General features: G+C 50.8%; 8 protein-coding genes and 1 non-coding gene across 9 annotated transcripts; 8 read left to right on the forward strand and 1 right to left on the reverse strand.

The window, feature by feature from the left end:
• Window positions 1-6: 6 nt before the first annotated feature.
• Window positions 7-353, forward strand: SCP_0306580 (hypothetical protein; the record flags this gene model as incomplete). Its single annotated transcript, XM_027756048.1, has 2 exons — window positions 7-206; window positions 269-353. The coding sequence occupies 2 exons, from the start codon at window positions 7-9 to the stop codon at window positions 351-353; spliced, it is 285 nt and encodes a 94-aa protein (XP_027611849.1).
• A 466-nt stretch (window positions 354-819) lies between these two features.
• On the forward strand, window positions 820-1131 carry SCP_0306590 (hypothetical protein; the record flags this gene model as incomplete). The annotated part of the gene is made up of 1 exon (XM_027756049.1): window positions 820-1131. One exon carries the CDS (start codon window positions 820-822, stop codon window positions 1129-1131), a length of 312 nt encoding a protein of 103 aa, XP_027611850.1.
• An 834-nt stretch (window positions 1132-1965) lies between these two features.
• On the forward strand, window positions 1966-4441 carry SCP_0306600 (hypothetical protein; the record flags this gene model as incomplete). The annotated part of the gene is made up of 10 exons (XM_027756050.1): window positions 1966-2316; window positions 2386-2567; window positions 2647-2754; window positions 2819-2906; window positions 3038-3191; window positions 3246-3604; window positions 3656-3791; window positions 3842-3913; window positions 3966-4293; window positions 4354-4441. 10 exons carry the CDS (start codon window positions 1966-1968, stop codon window positions 4439-4441), a joined length of 1866 nt encoding a protein of 621 aa, XP_027611851.1.
• Window positions 4442-5077: 636 nt separating this feature from the next.
• Window positions 5078-10066, forward strand: SCP_0306610 (Probable phospholipid-transporting ATPase; the record flags this gene model as incomplete). The annotated part of the gene is made up of 22 exons (XM_027756051.1): window positions 5078-5639; window positions 5696-5847; window positions 5905-6113; window positions 6168-6452; window positions 6508-6625; window positions 6678-6735; window positions 6791-6808; window positions 6859-7412; window positions 7476-7697; window positions 7752-8000; window positions 8063-8146; window positions 8198-8312; window positions 8363-8449; window positions 8500-8645; window positions 8699-8813; window positions 8867-8910; window positions 8967-9200; window positions 9250-9392; window positions 9448-9473; window positions 9529-9712; window positions 9766-9855; window positions 9907-10066. The coding sequence occupies 22 exons, from the start codon at window positions 5078-5080 to the stop codon at window positions 10064-10066; spliced, it is 3855 nt and encodes a 1284-aa protein (XP_027611852.1).
• Window positions 10067-10337: 271 nt separating this feature from the next.
• SCP_t0306620 lies at window positions 10338-10420 on the forward strand. Its single transcript is given in 2 exon segments — window positions 10338-10375; window positions 10386-10420. It is a non-coding gene; the product is annotated as a tRNA-Gln (tRNA).
• A 246-nt stretch (window positions 10421-10666) lies between these two features.
• Window positions 10667-12140, forward strand: SCP_0306630 (D-galacturonate reductase; the record flags this gene model as incomplete). Its single annotated transcript, XM_027756052.1, has 10 exons — window positions 10667-10731; window positions 10784-10847; window positions 10902-10925; window positions 10975-10987; window positions 11044-11122; window positions 11193-11305; window positions 11366-11440; window positions 11496-11675; window positions 11732-11907; window positions 11967-12140. The coding sequence occupies 10 exons, from the start codon at window positions 10667-10669 to the stop codon at window positions 12138-12140; spliced, it is 963 nt and encodes a 320-aa protein (XP_027611853.1).
• A 197-nt stretch (window positions 12141-12337) lies between these two features.
• SCP_0306640 (Uncharacterized transporter) lies at window positions 12338-14088 on the reverse strand (the record flags this gene model as incomplete). The annotated part of the gene is made up of 5 exons (XM_027756053.1): window positions 12338-12919; window positions 12975-13226; window positions 13280-13368; window positions 13425-13767; window positions 13822-14088. 5 exons carry the CDS (start codon window positions 14086-14088, stop codon window positions 12338-12340), a joined length of 1533 nt encoding a protein of 510 aa, XP_027611854.1.
• A 1301-nt stretch (window positions 14089-15389) lies between these two features.
• Window positions 15390-17273, forward strand: SCP_0306650 (Mitogen-activated protein kinase SLT2/MPK1; the record flags this gene model as incomplete). The annotated part of the gene is made up of 11 exons (XM_027756054.1): window positions 15390-15557; window positions 15625-15659; window positions 15715-15745; window positions 15795-15863; window positions 15916-15948; window positions 16003-16293; window positions 16346-16425; window positions 16474-16555; window positions 16620-16823; window positions 16890-17023; window positions 17087-17273. 11 exons carry the CDS (start codon window positions 15390-15392, stop codon window positions 17271-17273), a joined length of 1314 nt encoding a protein of 437 aa, XP_027611855.1.
• Window positions 17274-20005: 2732 nt separating this feature from the next.
• On the forward strand, window positions 20006-21980 carry SCP_0306660 (hypothetical protein; the record flags this gene model as incomplete). The annotated part of the gene is made up of 6 exons (XM_027756055.1): window positions 20006-20220; window positions 20274-20580; window positions 20634-20708; window positions 20774-20921; window positions 20971-21671; window positions 21726-21980. The coding sequence occupies 6 exons, from the start codon at window positions 20006-20008 to the stop codon at window positions 21978-21980; spliced, it is 1701 nt and encodes a 566-aa protein (XP_027611856.1).
• Window positions 21981-22124: the final 144 nt, after the last annotated feature.

Raw genomic sequence — 22124 nt, forward strand, 5'->3', positions numbered from 1 at the left:
CTGGATATGACTGTCAAGTTCGTGTTATTCGATGTCTCAACTGACCTTGTCGATGAGTGGCGACAGGCTTTTGCAGCCCTTGTACCCCAAGAATGTCAGGCCCAAGTCACTATACTCGAAAGTACTCTCTCACCTCTCAAACCTCCCAATACACATTTCGATTGCGTCGTCTCTCCTGCCAACTCCTTCGGTAGATTTGATGGCGGGTGAGACCTAATAGGCATCGTGACAGCTCACTTTCTTGCTAATAAATTCTCACTTGGTTCAGCTTTGACCAGATCCTCTCCGATGTGCTAGCTCCTCCCGATGATCCGTCAGCCCTCACGAGTGCTGCCCAAGAGGACCCTGGATAATCCCCACAAAGGTCGTCGCCAAATCCGGACAGATTTTTGCGAAAATCGACCTCACGCCGTCGTCATGTCCGGACAAATGGACCCCCTAAGGACCATGTAGCCGTCGTACTATCCGGACATGGAACTGTTCTCGGGCAAAAATCACCGGAAAATCGCCGGAAAAAGCCGAAAAAGGCTAAAAATAGCCACAAATTGCCTAAAATGGACGTCCCCAGAGCGAGGATGTCGCTATTTCCGGACAAAAAACTCCCTAAACCGGCCAAAAATGGGCCGGACAGATTTTTGTAAATTGGGGGGGTTTTGGCGACGACCTTTGGGGGGATTATCCAGGGTCCTTGCCCAAGCCGTCCTATATCGTCGCTGGCGTGGATTCGCACCTCCAGGCACATGCACACTTATCCCTCTCTCGGATACCCCGTGCATCGCAAACACCTTCGGCTGTCGCTTTGTCGCACTCTGTCCCACCATGCGCTTCCCAAGCTCCGTCGCGTGGCACAGGGAGATCGTGTACAATTGCGTGTGGTCTTTGCTTGTTGAGATTGACGAACACAATAACCGAGCGGCTGTGGACCCACAGCCTTTCCCAATAGAAACAGTCGTCATGACTGGGCTCGCCACAGGCATCGGCTGCGTCTCAGCGAATCAATGCGCTAAGCATACTGCTCTTGCATTTGCCCACTATCATGACGCGAAGACGAACCCGGAAAAGTGGTCGGCGATGACCTGGGGCGATATTGCGGAACATCCTCTCAACATACGCTTACCGACAGATTACTAAAGTACAGAAATTCGTTCCCGAATGAAAGGAGTGCACTGAACTAGGATCCCAGGTACCTTCACTGTTGGTCAACCGAAAGCACATGCAAGTCTCCGTCGGCAGTGGCTTGTATTTTTTCCCTCTTAATCCATTGTCTGTCCCGGTTGGGTTAGCAGTGGCAATCGTCGTCGGGATCACTTGTATGATTCAAGTTTATCACTATTTCTCAAGTCACTTGAAGTGTCGTTTTGATACTGCAGCTTTGACTCGCTTTTTATGTAAAGAACGTAGAACACCTGGATGTAGGCTCGTTAACCAGCCTCTAGTCGATAGGAATGAGTAACAACGATTCTCGAAATTGTGCGTCGTGCAACTGCAAAGTGAAATGCATCACCTGGAGCATCGTCGTAAACAACTGCCGTTCTGGTTCTGGACCAGGATATATTTCTACAATACATTGGGCGTGAGGCCTTGAGGGCGCTCACATGATCTGGGCGCGTGGGCGCCAGCCAAAGAACTTCGGAAGCTCTGTACCTGCCTTCCCCTGCGATGCAGCGTTCATCTGGTTACATTACTTATTTATGGTTTGGTATCTCACAGTCTCTATTCAAAGCTTCATCAAAATTCTCCTACACATGGCCTGCTGCTGTGTAATTGCTGATCTTGCATTGAACCTCCCGGTGACTGCAGTGTATTGAATAGACGCTGTAAGATCCACGAGCGCGCGCGCGTGTGACAGATCCCGAGCCCAGAATGATGTGTTTGCCTCTGCTTGCCTTTGAATTTGATCCTTGACTTCACCCGTCCTGCGTGATCCTGCACAGCTGCATCCCTAGCGCACGCTCCGCTATCCTTATGTCTGACAATACGGCGGAGGAGGTGGAATTGCAGATGGAGGAGGACGATGTCACGAATGACGACGTCCTCCGCAACAGCGAGCGGTTTTTACGCTGCAGGATGACAGACGTCCTCCCTGTTGTTCGCTATGTCCCGGCAATGGACGCTGCATCCACGTGTGCACCGGAGCCTGAAGACTGGGAGGATTCGGAGTTTGCTGATTTTCCTCTGGAGGATCATAATTCTAGGTGCTACATATGCTGGGAAGACTATCAGCCTCCTAGGCGGAAGTCCTTAGGGACCGCAGACACATCGCCGAATCCAGGTCCCGAATTGCTCAAACAGTTCGCATGTGGACATGTTTTCCATGTGCGCGTCCTTTCCTGTTCAGGTTACGATTTCTAACGAACGTGGAATCGCGTATGATGCGTCTTGTAGCAACGATGCGCGACGCATTGGATGCGTGAAAATGATAGATGTCTATTGTGCAGGAGAAACCTTTGTCCACCCGAAGGTAGTCAGATGGAGGAGGGCTGGTCTGCAATGTACAACCTCTCCCGCGATCGGGAAGGGACAGTCAGAAGAACCGTGCAACTACAACTTTTGTATACCTTTGACTGGTAACATTTTGCTCCTTCATCTCCAACTACACTCATAAATTCACATTTCATTTCGTCACCGGGAATTTATTTCGTGCAGGGAACGTACCTATTATGCACACTTCTCTGCGGACAGCAAACTCATTGCAGTTGGGAGTGGCAGGCAATTTTTGAGAATACTCGAGATTGCTACACTTTCAGTGATTCGGTATGATGCATGCTTTAGTCATTGTCTGAGAATGTTTATTGATAGTACTCATGAATGCAAATAGAACCTTGGGAGAGGATCCAGTTTCCGCATTTGCGTTTGGCCCAGATGGAAAGACTCTTGCAACAGGACATACAGATGGTCGCATTAGTGTGAGTAATTACATCATTCAACATAGCCAGATTGTTGCAATGGCAGCAGTAACCATTTCTCTCATATTATATTGGCTAACATGCAAACCTCTGTTCTGAAATGGTGTTGCTATGTGCATGATGTCCTGCAGCTCTGGAATGGTGATGCTATCAAACATACTGTTGTTGGACACATTCAGACGGTATGGGGGCTCGAAGTCACAACAGATGGACGGCTGCTCATGTCAGCATCGGATGATAATACTGTGTGGATTTGGGACATGACCAATGGGACTGCTATTCGTAGTTGGTTTCTTTCAGTGCATCGTATGTGGCTTGTTTTGACACTTGCGCTTACAGACATCAAAATTCATGAACTAGGATTTGCGTCTATTGCGCTGGATGGACGCTTTGTCGCAGTAGGGCAGCAAGGTGGTAGGATCAGAATTTGGAGCTTGGAGACAGGCACTGTCACCAAGCGTTTTAAAGCCCACGGGAATAGGGTGACCGACGCTGTTTTCACTCCTGGTAGTGACAAAATGTTAACAGGGAGCGCTGATATGACGGTGAAGATGTGGAATACCAGCACGATATTGGCCGATACAGCAGTGCAAGGCGGAGTCAATGAAAATACTCAGGAGCTAGAACATTCCGGTGGTTCTGCGTCTCAAACTTCATTCAATGTTACCAGGGACAGTGGGACGTTTGTTGGCCACCAGGCATGCATACCTTTGTCTATTGTCTCCTTACTTGTGTGACATATTGCACAGTCTCCAGTGTGGGCATTAGGTATCTCGTGCGATGGCCGTTGGGTGGTGTCTGGCGACAATAGTGGCAAAGTCCATATCTGGGATGCTAAGACGACAGTGGTGCAGTGCATTTTGCAGGGCCATGACTCCGCACAATGTCAGTTTATGCTCAGTTGTTGGAATGAGGTCTGAATTAACTTCTCTCAGTGATAGCAGTAAGAATGAGTCCAAACAATGAGCTGATTGTCACTTGTGATGACAATGGTCGTGTTCGTATATGTAAGTACAATCTTGTCAACATTCAGTAGCAGGCTGAGGTGGAACCGCACAGGGAGATTTACAAAACTAGAGTCTCAGTACAGGGAGACATCGCAAGAGTTAGTCGCCTCACTGCATCCAGCACCCTCTGTCAGTGATCACATCACTTCCTCAACTCGGCCAGTCGGATCTTCCTCCGCACAGCCAAGTGTTAGTCCCGACAGCCAGCATTCTCGCCTCACACACGAAATATCTGTCAACCCAGAGCAGATTGATCACTCATCGCCTTCGACAACTGATCCGACTCTGCACTCTTCAAGTCTAGTCTCACAGCTAGCTGTAGATGTCGGTTCTCCTGCAACCACTGAAGGAACAGTCTCTAACTCCCCGCTGGAATCTATGTAGGTGTTGTTGTCCTCTGTGCAATTTTCATCATCTCACTTCACTCATCGCCAATTCAGCGGGAGTAAGATCTCTACCAAATTGCGGCGACTCCTCGGCAGGGCTTCCATGCACAGGCGTACGTCTCAGCGTCGAGGCGAATGTTAGAGTTGCTTTAAGTTTTCACTTCCCTGATACGCTCTATTAAAATGGCTCGAGAATCAACCATAGCCAGTAACCTACCTACCTACCTTACATTATCAATGCATCTAGCATCTTGTATGAGTTACAGCCTTGGCTAGTTCTCAGAAGGCTTTGAGTTGAAGTTGCGGCAATGTGGATCATCTCGAAGGACTACCCGTAGACATGGCTGCTACCATAGGAAAACACAGGATTTCTTCCACTGCGTGCCGTCACACGGCGAGCTCCATGATCATAGATAACTACTGGGACTATGCATGTGCGATCTATCAGAAAGGAACGACTGTCTTCTGCTAACTAGAGGCCGTATCTATGACTCTCTCTCACTCAACGTGCTATGAAATTTCGTTCACTGTGTTTCTATCTTAATAAGGCTGAAAACCCTATTATTCTCCACCATGGGAAAACTTCTCGTAGCGATTGACGGAAGGACGCCGTGACAGACGTCAACAGGAAGCTTATACGTGTTATACAGTTAAGCGCTCAGCGATGAATAGCCACGTGCGCGCGTCACTGCGCGCTGGTTGCTAGACCGAGCAGCTGTGCTCTGGCACCCTACTCACTGCAGCGATCTCTGCTCATTCCGCGCATACACTGGACACGATGAGCGACGACTTCGTACGTCTCGTGTCTCAAGCGAACCCTGCGTCTCGCCAATATCAGCCTGCCAACAACGGCTATCCTCCCTCTACCTCCGCATCTCATCACCCACACTCCGAACAGGCGTTGGACCCTTTCTTCGATGACGAAGACGAGGATGACTTCCTGGACTCCGCCTTTGGTCGACCTGCTGCCATGCAATCGAAAGAGAGCGGGTTTCCACTAACTCAAGCTGCTGCTCCTCCGGCTGGGTCTGGAAACTCTCAGCTGAGCCTCCCTGCTGCTATACAATCAGATTGGTCCTTTGACGATGAACCGACTCCCCTACCTATATCTTCGGTACCGTTTCATGGCTCTGCTTCTACTACTTCACAGAAGCATCGCAAACGACCGTCGCAATCATTTAGGAAGCGATGGAAATGGCCTTGGCAGAAGAAGGAGCAGGTTCTGACAGGAGAGAGAGTAGTTGTCCTGAATAGCCACTTGGCAAATGCCGAGTTCTGCTCGAATTACGTCTCCACCACCAAATACAACGCGTTGACCTTTGTCCCCAAGTTTTTATACGGTGAGGATGGCGCATTTCTGCATAAGTGCACTCCATTGATGTACTGGGAATATCAGAGCAGTTTTCGAAATATGCAAATCTATTCTTCTTGTTCACAGCGTTGATTCAACAAATACCTGGGGTATCACCGACGGGCCGCTATACCACTATCGTGCCGTTGGCAGTTGTGCTCTTGGCATCCGCTTTTAAGGAGACCCAGGAGGACCTGGTTAGTGATATCTTTCTTTCCAAGATGACGCATCCTAATGAATACCTTTTTCGCCAGAAAAGACACCAGTCTGATTCTGAGCTCAATGCCCGTAAGTCGAAAGTTCTGACTCCGGAGGGTACATTTGCGGAAAAGAAGTGGAAGGACATAGAGGTTGGCGATGTTTTAAGATTGGAAAATGACGATTTCATTCCCGCCGATGTAATCCTGCTCAGCTCAAGCGAACCCGAAGGATTCTGTTACATTGAAACGTCCAATCTCGACGGGTAAGTTAGCCATGTTCGTGCTATTGTCTTGGTCTTAATTTTGAAGGTCCACAGCGAAACTAATCTTAAGATTAAACAAGCTTCACCGCAGACCTCCTACCTGATTTCTCCACACTTGGTGACCGTCCTCCATGGAAGCCTCCATTCGGAACATCCCAACAACCATCTGTACACGTACGAAGGTACTATCGAGCTCACAACCAATGACGGTTTACCAAAACAGGTGCCTCTGGGACCGGATCAACTGTTGCTCAGGGGTGCACAACTGAGGAATACGACATGGGCTTACGGTCTTGTTGTCTTCACCGGACATGAGACCAAACTGATGCGAAACGCCACGTGAGCACATATTCTACATCCTTGCTCATCACACCACTGAGTGATGCATCTTTAGCGCCGCACCAATAAAGAGGACCGCTGTAGAACGGCAGGTCAATGTCCACATTGTCTTCCTGTTTGTGTTGTTGTTGGCGCTGTCATTAGGGTCGACCATTGGAAGCAGTATAAGAACGGTCTGTGGATTGTCGTCACGCCATAGCTCATCCATCTCATCCCACCGTGTAGTGGTTCTTCTCGAGCCAACAATGGTATCTATATGAGACGTCGTCAATTGCTGGACGAGGTGAGTTGCAGTCTGTGATAGTAAGGAAGTCCTTGCGCTGAGTTGATTCGCGTAGCCAAGAACTTTATTGAAGGTCTGTCTTATATATTGATGATCACTCTCCAATGACCGAGAATGGTGCAGATATTCTGACGTTCATCATTCTGTACAATAACCTCATCCCCATTTCACTAATCGTCACTATGGAGGTCGTAAAGTTCTGGCAAGCACAGCTCATCAACTCCGACCTTGACATGTATTACGCGCGGACAGACACACCGGCACTTTGTCGGACATCCTCACTCGTGGAAGAACTCGGCCAAATTGAGTATATTTTCAGCGACAAGACAGGCACATTGACGTGCAACGAGATGGAATTCCGTTGCTGCAGCATAGCCGGGATCGCTTACGCAGATGTGGTTGACGAGAGTAAACGCGGTGATTCTGAAGACGGGAAGGATGGTTGGCGAACATTCGCTCAGATGAAGACGTTGCTGAGTGCTAGCGAGAATCCTTTTACGGATGTTCCTTCGGAAGCAAACGCCGAACGCGAGACTGTCCATGAATTCCTCACCCTATTGGCTGTCTGTCATACCGTTATTCCCGAGGTTCGCGATGGCAAGATGCACTACCAAGCTAGTAGTCCTGACGAGGCAGCGCTTGTGGCTGGTGCGGAGCTATTGGGATATCAGTTCCATGTAAGTTCCTCAAAAGTTATAACCTACGATGTGAGTGCTAACGATGAGATGGCTTCATAATAGACTCGAAAGCCAAAGTCTGTTTTCGTGAACATTAGTGGCGCAGCTCAAGAATACCAGATCTTGAACATCTGTGAATTCAATTCAACGCGGAAGCGGATGTCCACGATTGTCCGTTGTGCAGACGGGAAGATCAAATTATTCTGCAAGGGTGCTGATACGGTTATCTTGGAACGCTTGGGCGAGAAGCAGCCCTATACAGAGAAGACATTACTCCATCTTGAGGTTAGTTAGTGCTAGTATATGACGATTCGTGTGTTGATATTCTACGCGTGGTAGGACTATGCAACTGAAGGTCTTCGGACGCTCTGTATAGCATTTCGTGACGTCTCGGAGGCGGAATACCAACAATGGTCGACCATCTATGACCAAGCGGCAGCTACGATCAATGGCCGTGGCGAAGCGTTGGACGGAGCAGCAGAACTTATTGAGAAGGACATGTTCTTGTTAGGCGCGACCGCCATTGAGGACAAGCTTCAGGATGGTGTTCCTGATACTATCCACACGCTCCAGATGGCAGGCATTAAAGTTGTATCGTAACGTGTTACACCTTCTCTCTGCACTCTGCTGATGTCGCATTACTGGTATAGGTCTGGGTCTTGACTGGTGATCGACAGGAAACTGCGATCAATATTGGCATGTCGTGCAGGCTCATTTCTGAGTCAATGAACTTGGTAAGTGTAGGCATCCGCAGGATTCTCAGTTTAGTCATCCATTGAACGAAGGTCATCGTGAACGAGGAGACAATGCCTGACACACGGGATTTTCTGACCAAGAGGTTATCTGCTATCAACAATCAGCGCAACACTGGCGAACTTGAAGATCTTGCACTTGTCATCGGTAAGATAATGCGCTCATGTTCTCCCGATTTGCCCTCATGTCTCGTTCAGACGGCAAGAGTCTTGGTTTTGCGTTGGAGAAGGAGATTTCCTCGACATTCCTCGAACTCGCCATCATGTGCAAGGCAGTTATCTGCTGTATGTTATACACAAGCAGGCTCGAATGTTTGCTCAGGATGCGTTTACAGGTCGTGTCTCCCCCCTTCAGAAGGCTCTTGTGGTCAAATTGGTGAAAAAGAACCAGAAAGCTATACTCTTGGCTATAGGAGATGGTGCTAACGATGTCAGCATGATCCAAGCTGCGCATGTTGGCGTAGGCATTTCCGGCGTAGAGGTACGTGCCACCTTCTGTCGTCCCACCAGCATTTGTCTCTAACGATATACCAGGGCTTACAAGCTGCTCGGTCTGCGGACGTATCGATATCTCAGTTCCGATTCCTGAAGAAATTGCTCCTGGTGCACGGTTCTTGGAGCTACCAGCGGCTATCCAAACTGCTTCTATGTTAGCGCAGTATCATCTAGTAGTCTTCTGTTCACTGACACTGTCCTCTCCAGTCTCCTTCTACAAGAATATTGTGCTCTACATGACGCAGTTCTGGGTATTACGTTGTTTATCTGATCTGTGAATTCATAACTCATCCCGTTACCTCCCTAGTTCTCCTTCTTCAATAACTTCTCTGGCCAAGTCGCATACGAGTCATGGACACTGTCGATGTACAACGTTGTTTTTACTGTCCTCCCACCTCTTGTCATTGGTGTTTTCGATCAGTTTGTGTCTGCACGGATACTGGACCGTTATCCGCAGTTATACATGTTGGGTCAGAAGAACGCATTCTTTACGAAGACTGCGTTCTGGCTGTGGGTTGCGAATGCGTTATATCACAGTATTGTACGTCCTTCAGTGGACATAGAAGCTATCTCTCTGACTTTCTCTCTAGATCCTCTTCGGATTTTCCATTATCCTGTTCTGGGGCGATCTCAAGCAGGCTACTGGCTATGACTCAGGTCTATGGTTCTGGGGTACAATGCTTTATCTTTCCGTCCTACTCACAGTTCTCGGTAAAGCGGCGCTGGTATCCGAGTACGTCTCTCGTGCTACCGTTGATCTTTCGTTGTCTTACTCGTTCCTCCATCAGCTTGTGGACCAAGTATACTGTGGCAGGTGAGTGGCAACACTCTTGTTCTTTCGTGTGCAATTTCTGACGTGATCACTACAGCCATTCCCGGTTCGTTTGCGTTCACGATGGTCTTCCTCCCCTTGTATGCCGTTGTCGCTCCTGCTATCGGCTTCTCGACAGAATATCGAGGGCTTGTACCCCGACTGTGGTCCGATGCGGTGTTCTATTTCATGCTAATCTTGGTGCCCATATTCTGCCTAACGAGAGATTTCGCATGGAAATAGTAAGCGCCAAAAGTCTTCGCAGGCACGCTCGAAGCTGACGATGTTCCTCTAGCTATCGCCGAACATATCACCCTGAGACCTATCACATTGCACAGGAGATCCAAAAGTACAATATCCCTGACTACCGTCCTCGTCAAGAACAGTGCGTCTGTTTCAGTGTCGTCTTGTGATGCTATGACGGAACGTGTTCCAGGTTCCAGAAGGCGATCAAGAAGGTTCGTGCCGTGCAACGCATGCGGCGTAATAGAGGGTTCGCGTTCAGTCAGACGGAGAACGCAGCGAGGCAAGACCAGGCACGGATGATTAGAGCTTATGATACGTCCAAGGCAGGCGCACGGCCTACAGGCTACTGATCTGTTAAAATATCATTATGCGGAAGGACAATGTATTTCACGCGATCTTTTCTCCTTCATCGGCTGATGATACCTCTGTTAAGTACACGTCCAGTACGATTGACCGACGCTGGCTGCTTCACCACTCAGCACCACTTGGACGTCAACCGCGATGTGGGCCCCCCCGGGCCAATCTAATATGGTTGATTTCGCTATCATATCTCTCAGCCACCGGTCTGAGAAATTTCATGGTATTGTGATGGAGATCCAGGCGCCATTTACCGCGGAACGCGGCCTTGTAGTGTAGTGGTTCAGCACGTAGGATTTTGACACGGTGAAGTTCCTGGGACCCAGGTTCGAACCCTGGCTAGGCCTTTTTGTCCTCGCATAGTCCGTCGAACAGGCGCAAAGTTTGCTGACGGTGAACGGATTTCAGAGCTGTGTTCGAAGCCAATGATGCGGACCGATCGGTGGGAATTCCCCAGGTCATGTACATGGTGGCCCGGCCCGGCGCCCCAATTCCTCCGCACCTCTCTCCGATAACATATAATCTGCAAGACGGTATGGCAGCAACTGTCAGCCAGTCCTCCCGCTGCACACAGAGTCTCCCGGTGCCGCACGATGACTGCCAATATCCCCTACTTCACCTTTAATAATGGCGTTAAAGTCCCCTCTGTCGGTATGGGGTCAGTCTCACGTTCTGCGCTTTGAAAGTGCTACCCTGACGCACTCTTGCAGTTGCTGGATGGGTACTCCTGGAGGAGGCGAAACCGTTGAGCTCATGTGCAAGAACGCTCTCAAGGTAGGTTCGTATTTCGACCTCAGATAATGGCTCCGCACGGTCCCTTTTCTTTAGCTGGGCTACCGCCATCTAGACACGGTATGTTTGCGTAATTGTGGTGACGATTGAAGCCCTAATATATGTGTAGGCATTCGGATACGGTAATCCATTGATATCTGTTCGCCTGTACTTCCGCAGCCCGCTCAAGTAGTTGCAGGCAACGAGGAACATGTGGGGAAAGCCATCCGTGAATCGGGAATTCCTCGGGAAGAGATCTTCCTCACGTCGAAGCTACCGTACGCAAATACATTTCAGCCGGTTCGCATTGTATCTCACTCACGCATTCCCCTTCTGACTTATTCGTAGGAATCATCATCATCACAAAGTACGCGAATCGTTTGAACAATCCCTGAAGAGCTTGGATTGTGGTTATATAGATCTCTATCTCGTCCACTGGCCTCAAGCAAATGATGATCAAGGTGTGCGAAATTCTGGGATCGTCGTTGTCTATGTGTTAGTATTTACTCTCGTTCCTTGAGGTAAACCCATACCCTATGGCCAGAAACCTACCATTTTAGATACATGGAAGGACATGGAAATTTTGCTCGAGACTGGTACCACATTCGCTTCTGAGCTAGGGACAGTCGTTGTGACGCCGACCTATGACAGGAAAGGTCAAGTCCATTGGGGTCTCTAACTTCTCTGTCAAGACGCTCAACGAGATCCTGCCCCATGCAACTGTGATTCCCGCTACCAATCAGGTCGAACTGCACCCTTGTCTGCCGTCGTTCGAGCTTAAGGAGTTCTGCGAATCAAACGGCGTCCTGCTTACCGCCTACTCTCCTCTCGGTCAGTGCTTCCGACCTACAATTCAGTTTGTCATCTGACCACTCCGGAAATCGAAGGCCGACCAATGCCTGGCGAAGCCAAACCCGTGTTCTTCAGTGATCCGGATATTCTGCGCATTACGGAGAAACACAGCGGCACCCCGGCACAGGTTGTGATCAGTTGGGCGGTCAAGCGTGGGACTATCGTCATCCCGAAGAGTGAGAACGTAGAGAGGATGAAAGCCAATATCACAGTAAGCTCGTGCGTATTGCGATATTCATTGAAGTTCATCTTGTTTGTGTCGTCCTACAGTTGTTAGACTTGTCCGATGACGACATGACAGTCCTGAATGCAATCCACAAGAAGCCTGGCATGCACAAGTCGCTACTCAGCTACCACAACTACACGGATGACGGCTTCATTTTTGGCTGGACGTACGAGCAGTTGGGCTGGAATATGAAGAAGGGCGGGATTATGACTGACTAGTACAGATACGGTGTAGCCGAACAACCAAATGTATTTGTGCATGTACGCTACCATGAATGATAAGAGGTTCGTATGTATATTATCTCTATTCCAGGTTTTGGTGTGGCTTGTTGTCGGCCCGTCAAACCCATAATCTAGCATGTATACAGCAAGTGCTTGAAGTCGGGTCTGTATACATACATATGTTCTCACTATTCTCACAACTGAAACTTCCACGAAGGGTGTGCGTCTCCCAAATGCAGACGGCTATCCTTCTCCAGCTGCGGATCCTCGTGCTTGCCGGACAGCGTCTCCTCCTTCTCCTTGTTCCTGCGCGCAAGTACGGCCCAGTTAATGCAGGTGAAGACGGTAAGCATGCTCAGGGAGCCAATCGCGAATCCGTGCCCGAGATAGAATCGCGGTGCGTAGCGGTAAAGTTGGGTGCCGATAATTGCACCGATATTGCCGATACTAATCTGCATCGCGCAAGCGACGGCGCGCTTTAGCTGTCCGGAGACGTTGTTTGCGGGCCACGAGAGCGTGATCGCGGTTGCAGGGTAGATTCCGCCGGCGCACAGGAACGTCGCGAAGTACTGCACGCCGGTGCGCCTGTCAGTGATGAGGATGATGTACCCGATGATGGCGAGCACCGCGCCTGCGATCATGAAGGGGGCGCGGCGGTTGATGAGGTGCGAACCCCACGCGGTGCCGAACGTGAGCACGGTGGCGACGAAGTACGGCGGCACGGTGAGCAACTGTGCCTTCGCTGCTGAGTATCCCAGGTCGGCGATGATCGTAGGCTGTACATGCTGGCTATCAGTACCTAGATGAGCAGAAAACATACCACGTACTTACCATGAAGAGACTTAGTGTGTACAGCGGCAACGAGCAGCCCATAAAGCAGAAACAGTATAGCCACACTGCAACGTCCTGGAATGCGATCTTGACGTACTTCCACGCGAACACCTCGCCGTTCAATGCGTCATTATCATCGCGCAGGCGGTCGTGCAACAGCGTCTTCTCCGCGGGACTCAAGAAGGACACTGTGTCTGGATAATTGTGCACGAAGAGATATGACAAGGAGGCAAGGACAATGGTCGCCAAACCCTGGAATATAATGAGCTCTTCGACACCAACACCGTAAGTGAGAGGGCCAGTACCTCAATTATGAATATCCACGACCAACCGGATTTGTGGCCGATACCTGCCATCTTTCCGATGCCAAATGCGAGCACACCGCCGAATGCACCTAAAGGTGAATCTTAGCTTTAGGGCTGCTCTAGACTTAGAGGCAACCGTCCATACCTGCGAGACTAGCAGCACTGAAGAAGATGGAGATGCGGAAGTGCTGTTCCTTACGTTTATACCAGCAGGAGAGGTAGTAAACAACCCCGGGAAACAAGCCAGCCTCCGTTGCGCCGAGGAAGAAGCGCTGCGCGTCGACAATGACAGTTGGTGAAAATCCCCATGAGAGAATCGTGGAATAGACACGCACCACAGCCATCAGACCACTGTAATTGTGGACCAGGCCCATCAGTGTCGAGACAATTCCCCAGACGACCATGAGGGTCGGAAGCCATAGTCGAGGAGTAAGCCGCTTGAGAACGATGTTACTCGGAATCTCGAACAAGACGTATCCGAAGAAATACTACAGCAAAGTATTGGGATTTGGGATCGGCAAGAGAGTCGTAAGGGATCGCACCATTGTCAAGACGTTCAGATACTGAGATTGTTTCATCTTCAAGTCCGTTGTCAGCCCATCGAGCTTGGCATTTCCAATGTTTGAACGATCGAGGAAGGAAAGTAAATAGAGCATGGTCAGAACGGGCAAGAGACGCAGGTCGAGTTTGCGGACGAGCTTCCGCTCAGCGATCGCGGTGCTCTTCTCCGCGGACGGGACGACATCAACCTCATTAGTGGTGAGAGACGCCTTCTCATTGAGAGAGTTCGGGGAAGTCTGGTCTGTCATGACAAGAGTAATAAGTTCGTCACGTCAGTGAGCACAGCTTCGTTAGGCGCCTCTTGGAAGAGCGAGGCGACAGCGCCGAGAGGGAGAGAGAGCACTGTGACATGAGAAGATGCCCCTCGGTTTATAAGACTACATTGTGTGGTGCGGCGGGGAATAGAATAACACAAAGATACGGGTAAAGCACAGACTGTGACGGCAGAGTAGTCAGATATTGCGTGATTACGCGCATGGTCATATCTTGCATACTCACTGGAGCAAATCGGCCAAAGATAGACCGCATCCAGCAGCAACTCGACAGTACAGTATGCCGCAGGCAGGTTAGCGCTATGCCTGTAGAAAATCTGTGACTCGCTTCCAGTGGGATCCTCGGCATCGAGCGCTCGCTGGGATGCAGATCTTCCAACCGATCATGTAGCAAGCGGACCGGGATTGTGAGCTTCTGAATACTGGGAGTACTGACGATGAGGAGGGCGAAACTAAGGAGATACAGGGATTACCTGTCCCATTGCTTGGCTGCGGTTCGAGCAGAATGCAACTCGCAGGCAGATCTGGGAGTATTCAATAATCCAAGATCTCCGGTGAGATCCGTGGTTGTAAGAGCAGCGTATCGCTATCCCTTCCACTTCCAGTTCGACCTCCCTGCCGCTCACCTCCTATCCTCACAATTGCTAGCAGGATCAGCATGCAGCGGCAGAGTACAACATTTCACACTGCGATGCGCTACCAACGTGCGGGCCCGTGGACACTGGCTGCATATACCGTGTCTATGTTAGTGAAGTATCTACGTTGAGATTTTGGCACCCAGCCCCTGTGGCATCCTCCAAATATTTTGGGTGGTCTATTTAGCGGCTGAAATTGCAATATCAGACATGTGGGACGACTACGACGACATATCATGCACATCTGTCACTGGCAGCAAACAACTCGGACTCCTAGAGCCTGCAAGCAATGCCCCTAGCGACAAGATGATGGAGGTGATAGAGGGGGACGCAAGATGCGTGTCTCTGACGCGCTAACATCGTGCATAAATACAGGGGGTCGAATGGTTTGAGAGATACGAGAGGGTCGAGGAAAGGGTGCGGACTCAGGTTGAGAAGAACATGAGTTTGCCTCAGAGATCAAAGTTGGAGAGATGCCATATCGGGGAGGCAGTAGGGCGCTTGTTGAGGTATCGATCATCATCGCGTTTCATGCATTGCCAAGGCGCGGTACAATATATACAGTCGCAGTCTTGCCTACAGTAAGACATCCTCCTCCACTTCCTTTCCCATCCTGTCACCCCTTCTCGTCACCGGTTCATAATGCAAAGGCACACATTCACCGCACTCAACTCTACCTTCATCGTAGACTCGGAGTATCAGTTTGTCAAGGAGCTTGGCCAGGGCGCATACGGTTGCGTCGTTGCAGCCAAACATCGCAGATCGGGAGAGGGTTGTGCGATCAAGAAGATTACCAACATCAACACCAAAGTACGTTCTCGACCGACAATCCGTCCTCGTGCTCGCTCGTCCTGAGTTCGTCCTCACTTATCTGCAGAGAATACTGACGAAAAGATGTCTGAGAGAAATCAAGTGCGCCATAGTAATAAAACATGGCGTGACCCCGCCTCTTATCTCTCGCTTGCAGATTACTTCACCACTTCCGTGGGCACAAGAATGTTTGTGCAGGAGCATATCTCACACTTTGGTGATCTCACAATTTTGCAGATTACCTGTCTATATGACATGGATATCGTCTTCCGCCCTGACGGTAATTTCGATGAGGTTTACCTCTACGTGCGTAGTCTGATGAGTTCGTTAAATTCCATAATGTAAAGCATCTTCGTAGGAGGAGCTGATGGAAGCAGACCTGCACGCGATCGTGAGTCCGATGCTACCCATTCGCGATAACAATGTGTACTGAACCGCAAGATAGATCCGCTCTCAGCAACCGCTCTCCGACGCGCACTTCCAGTCGTTCATCTACCAAACCCTCTGCGGACTGAAGTACATACACTCTGCGAATGTGCTCCACCGTGACCTGAAGCCCGGCAACCTACTCGTAAATGCTGATTGCGAGTTGAAGATCTGCGACTTTGGTTTGGCCCGAGGGTACAGTCCCAGCGGTGGCAGTGCACGCCAGGCTGGAAACCAAGGATTCATGACAGAGTACGTTGCAACTAGGTGGTACAGAGCTCCAGAAATTATGTTGAGCTTTGCCAACTACGTGAGTGATGGCCAGTAATCGGTGCGTAAGCTCTGTACTGACTGAAGGTCAGGGTCCTGCAATCGATGTCTGGTCAGTGGGATGCATCTTGGCCGAGCTGTTGGCCGGGAAGCCGATCTTCAAAGGAAGAGAGTGAGCACCACATGCCCGACATTGTTAGGATGCTAACTTGGTCTGTAGCTACGTAGACCAGCTGAATCAGATCTTGCACTACCTCGGTACCCCCTCAGAGGATACTCTTCGTCGTGTGGGTTCACCGCGCGTACGTTCCGCTGATTGATCCCACCGCCACCTGTTGATCGCTAACCCGCCAACATATCTATCAGGCCCAGGATTACATCCGCTCGCTTCCCATCAAGCCTCGGGTGCCATTCGCCACGCTCTTCCCGCGTGCAAACCCGCTAGCAATTGACTTATTGTCGCAGCTGCTACATTTCGACCCTGCTAAGCGCATAACATGTGAGCAGGCTCTCAACCACCATTACCTCGCTGTGTGGCACGACCCCGCGGATGAGCCCGTCTGTCCCTCGGTTCGTAATCATATCTCAAACTTACGTTTTTCCTTCCGCTAACTACGCTATGTATCCGACTTGCAGTCATTCGACTTTGGGTTCGAAGACGAGGATTCAATCGAAGGCATGAAGCGACTCATCGTTGAAGAGGTGCAGCAATTCCGCTCAGAAGTGCGCGCGCAAGCCAGAGCTGCTGGCCAGATTCGTCGGCAAGACAGGTGTGTTTGTCTCTTGCTCCTCGTCTACGTCAATGTTAAATGTATTTGTTGCTGCCTGTTCAGCTTGCCAATGCCATCCCGCGACGAGATTCTCAACTCGCCGGTGCTCGAGAACGCCCCGCCAAACGGTGCTACGTCGGGCTTCACTGCGCCCAAGCAGGAGCGGCCAGCGAGCCCCGTGATGGACGACCCCAGTGCCGAGCTGGAGCGGGAACTCGCTGGGACGCACATCGGACGAAAAGACGCGTAAATGCCTGAATGACCGGCGTGCATTCGTTGGAGGTCTGCTACTTGATGAAGTTCAGAACAATGTAAGATTTGCAACGGGGCATGATCTCGCGTATGCCTACCGATGTTGAGAGGACTTGCTATTTATGTGGTCAAGATCATAATCGAGACACTCGTACTAGCTGCTGTGGTGCTAGTATCCATATAGATATAGCAACCCCTTTAAGTGTTAGCCCATCGGCTTTGGGGGAAAGACCTGAGTCAGACCTTCTCCTACATCTGACCCTCGTGTACGTTGACCATCAAATATTGTTTGCGTTCTGGTTTTCCTTACTGGAGTCGTTGGCGACGTGACGATGGACGAAGGAGACGCAATACGGCGGAACGCGGACGGTGCTTGGTATGAGACTAAGGAGTGGGCTCTTCAGTTACAGCGAGGCGTTCATAGACGAGGATACTGGCGCGGAGTACAGGACATTCCCCTTGGCTGGCATGTATGCCAAGACCGGTCGCCAGTTTCAGAAAGATACAGCTGGAGCATGAATCCCTGCAGTGTAGGTAGAAGGGCCTAGGAAACGGGGAGCATGTATCTGGTGATCGCAGACTGACGATGCTGTGAACAGATGTTTCTGATGAGAGAATACATATCATATCCCGTGTGAGCTCTGCATGTTGTGGAAGTATCACGCAGCCTAAGATATACTCGTAGGGATTCGGCAGAATGCAGCGTCGCATCGAAAAAAAAATGAATCTCCTAGGATTGTGGCATTGAAGGCAGACACTGCGACCTACAGCAGCCGCTTCCTTCTTGCGATGGTTGAGGATACCTTACGACTATGTCGAGTCCAGGAAAATAAGGGAGGAAGAGTGAAAATTAAGGACTGTAACTTGCGGGCAGACGGTAGAACTCATTGAGCATTCAAATACGATGCAAGTCTCGATGCAAGTCTCGGGCGGGTACAACTGGGCAATAGGTTATTCTAGCATAGAAAAGATGTGCTGCAAGAGGAAATTGGCTGACATGACAGACCCTGGGTGATCCCAGCAAATTGCCGCCACTCGAGAATGGACAGGAGATAACATCCTAATTGACAGGTGCAAACAACGTACCAAGGCTACTGCAGATACTGTGGGGCTAAATTACTGGGGGGCACTGTCAGATTGCCGACACTGATGCCCAACAGGACCCTGGATAATCCCCACAAAGGTCGTCGCCAAATCCGGACAGATTTTTGCGAAAATCGACCTCACGCCGTCGTCATGTCCGGACAAATGGACCCCCTAAGGACCATGTAGCCGTCGTACTATCCGGACATGGAACTGTTCTCGGGCAAAAATCACCGGAAAATCGCCGGAAAAAGCCGAAAAAGGCTAAAAATAGCCACAAATTGCCTAAAATGGACGTCCCCAGAGCGAGGATGTCGCTATTTCCGGACAAAAAACTCCCTAAACCGGCCAAAAATGGGCCGGACAGATTTTTGTAAATTGGGGGGGTTTTGGCGACGACCTTTGGGGGGATTATCCAGGGTCCTTGCCCAACATGAGTGAACAACCTCAGCCGCTGCCCCCGAGAGCGATGTCTGATCATGATCGGAAGTTAAATGTGCCCTTACGTTACAGAAGTCTTGGGACTTCTGTTCTCAACAACTGGATTTTGTTCCGAGGTTGAGGAACAGACTCCTCCCAGTGCCATGCCATGCCCACGATGTCAATATCGATGACATTGGATGTGGTGAGACATACCATCATCATAGATTATTGCGACGGCACTGTAAAGACTGGGAAGAAACCAGGAGATAGTCTCCCAAAGGCAGCTGCAGATACTCTGCTTCAACCTTCGTGCCTCAGGATATCCGTATCTGACACCAGGAGAGGCCTACGAACGGTGAAGCCAGCATTTCGAAAGGCACGCGGCCAGTTTTAATGCAGAGAGCAAGGCTGAAGAAACGCTAAAGTAACAACATGGCGAGGACGCAGTCGAATATGAGTTGAAGCTGCTGCTACGGGAACAGCTTCTGGCCGCTCGGGAACACGTTCATGCGAGGCTACGGAGCCGCAGGGACACCATATCAGGGAGATACGATGATCAAAGCTGACAGAAGACGGCGAGGATTGAATAGACATGACCGATGTCGCGCCTCAGGCTGGAGGAAAATATCGGAAAATTTACCGTATGTAATGCTCTGCTAGGCGAACTGCGCCGCTGCAGAAGACTGCGGACAAGGAGGCTCTTCCCATGTAGGCAGCATCGCCACAATAAAGTGCAGCAAGGCAGCAGGGAGGCTGGGGAAGTCACCATAACGACGGACGGACCAGAGAGGCGTGTTCGGGGCTGGTTCGGGGCACCTCTGGAGCATCTGCAACATACCTATCTAGTGACATATTTTTGTCTGAGACGGGGCGGCCGTGTCCATTGCCAAGCCCACAACAATGTTGAAGAACAAGTGAGGCGGGTGCCATTGGATGCATATACTCGGGGTGGTTGTATTGAGACTAAGGGCGATGGGAGGAGATGAGAAAGTCGAGGGAGAGGATGGCAACGGAGGACGAATTATGGACGGACAGTCAACGGGCAGTGGCAGATAAAAGTTGGGCATGGCCGCCGTGATCATCAAAACTCCCGTCCGCCGTGCTCTAAAGGCTCCCTTCCCGCCCGCTCTCGCCTCATTCGCCCTTCTCCCAGCCTGGTGCTCTCTTCCTCTTCACCATCCTTTCCAGCGTCCGGAACGCCCTGCTTTCTGACTTCATTTCCACATGTCTCTCAAGGCTGAGCTCGAGACATGGGCCGCAGCCCTCAAGGCCTACGACGAGGAAGCTTTTGAGAGGAGCATCGAGATCTTCTCAACCATAGCCGACTCCTCCAAGATCCTCACCAACATCGGTCTCATCTATGCTACACTCGGCGAACACGAGCTCGCAGTGGAGCAGTTCACCGCTGCTGTTCAGCTCGACCAGTATCTTGCTATTGCGTCAGTCCCATTCTGTCCTTTCCTCAGTCATGCTTCACATCCATCTCCTACAGCTATTTCCAGTGTGGCGTCTCTAACTTTCTCCTCAACCGCTTTGACGCTGCTATTCGAGACTTCGACGATGCACTCATCTATCTGCGCGGTAATCAAGACATAAACTATGACCAGATTGGTCTCAAGTTCCAGCTTTGGTCAGCTGAGATTCTCTTCAATCGCGGTCTCTCCCGCATCTACAAGGGATTTGTCGTCGAGGGTCTCGCCGACATGGAGGAAGCTCGCAGGGAGAAGATCACACGAGAGCACAACGTTATAGATGAGGCTATTGCAGAGCGTGGTCAGGGTTACACAGTCTTCAGTATTGTGAGTGTCACTGTCGATTGTCCCCCTTACCCAGCGAGCTCAGAAAACTTCAGCCCGTCGGTGTACTCTACCGCCCTTCTGAGAGCAAGCTCAAGAACGCAAAGGCCAAGGATTACCTAGGAAAGGCTGTATGTGTTACGTGTTTTCATCCATCTCAGTCCAACTGATTTTGGTCTTTGTGTTTGCCAATCAGAAACTCGTAGCTACTTCAGACGAAAGCGATGCATACACCGAGTTTACAGGCGTCGCGCGCCTGAGGCAAGGAATCTCTCCCACGGGTGCCGCGATCGACGGTGCTATGCTCTCTCGAGCCACTACGGTTGCCAATCCTACTGCGTCTAGTACGTCTACTGACCCAATTATCCGTGTTCTTCGTGTTGATTTCGGCAGGAATGAGAGATGATGACGGCGCGAGGGCCGTTCCCCTTCAACGGTCTAAAACGACGATCAATGTTGCCACTAATTACGCTGACCGTACTCGTGCTGCGACATCCCGCCCTTCCTCTCCTGCAAAAGTATCTCCTGTGAGACGCACCCTTACACCGCCACCTGCGCCGTCTGGTGCTCTTGCCCGTAGCATGACGTCCGGTGCTCGTGCGGTGCCACCTTCTTTGAGTGGACTTGGTCCTGGCGTCACGCGTGGGCTCAGCATCCGCAAGCCCGGCACACCTCCTTACGCGTCACCCGCTCCTCCCTCTGCCACTGTTGTGTCTCCTGCTCCCGTTGCACCAGCATCGACGCTTCCTGCGTCCGGAGCCTTCATACCAGACAGAAACAAGCGTCTTCCACCGCGCACAACGCTGGTGACAGACTTCTACGATGAGTATCTGTCTACGTACGGCCAAGATACACAGCCCATGTCTGCTCCGGCTATGCCAACGGCCGCTATGCAGCGCTCGCGCAGCACATATCAGAGCGCGAGTTCCGGTGCTGGCGCGGGCTCTGATGGCAGCATGCGCAGACGCCCTACACGGCGCGGTACGACCCGATCTAGGCCGGATACGCGGCACGATTATGAGGAGGACGAGGAGGGATACGCGAGTGGTGACTATGATGATCTCGCTGGGGATGTGATTAAGATTCGAGTGAAGGTGCGGTCACTCGAGTTATTCGGCCCTGTTTCGCATATTGATCCGCTCGTTCAGCTGCATTACCAAGAAGATGTTCGCGGGATGACCTTCATGTCAGACATGCCCTGGAAGGAGTTCCTCGCGCGCGTAACCGGTAAGTTCGGTCGCGAGCTTGACGGGCTCGGCATGCAGTTCCGCGACGAAGACGGCGAGAAGGTGTCTCTACGCGACGAGATGGACTATGAGCTCGCCATCGAGACCGCTCGGGAGGCCGCGCGGGGCAAGGAGAAATCTGAGGGGAGGTTGGAGATTTGGTGCGTCGCTGAGTAAGTGGTCTTCGTCGTCGAAGTGGGGTTTCCGATAGAGATCCCATGGACTCGTGATATTTGCGTGCTATTGCTATACCTGTTGGTACATGCTGTTCATCCTTCGACTATTCTGCTGTGTATTTGTTGTATTGTACTCTGGGTTATC

Source organism: Sparassis crispa (assembly GCF_003851025.1).
Source record: "Sparassis crispa DNA, contig_000002F, whole genome shotgun sequence".
Classification (NCBI taxonomy): Eukaryota; Fungi; Basidiomycota; class Agaricomycetes; order Polyporales; family Sparassidaceae; genus Sparassis; species Sparassis crispa.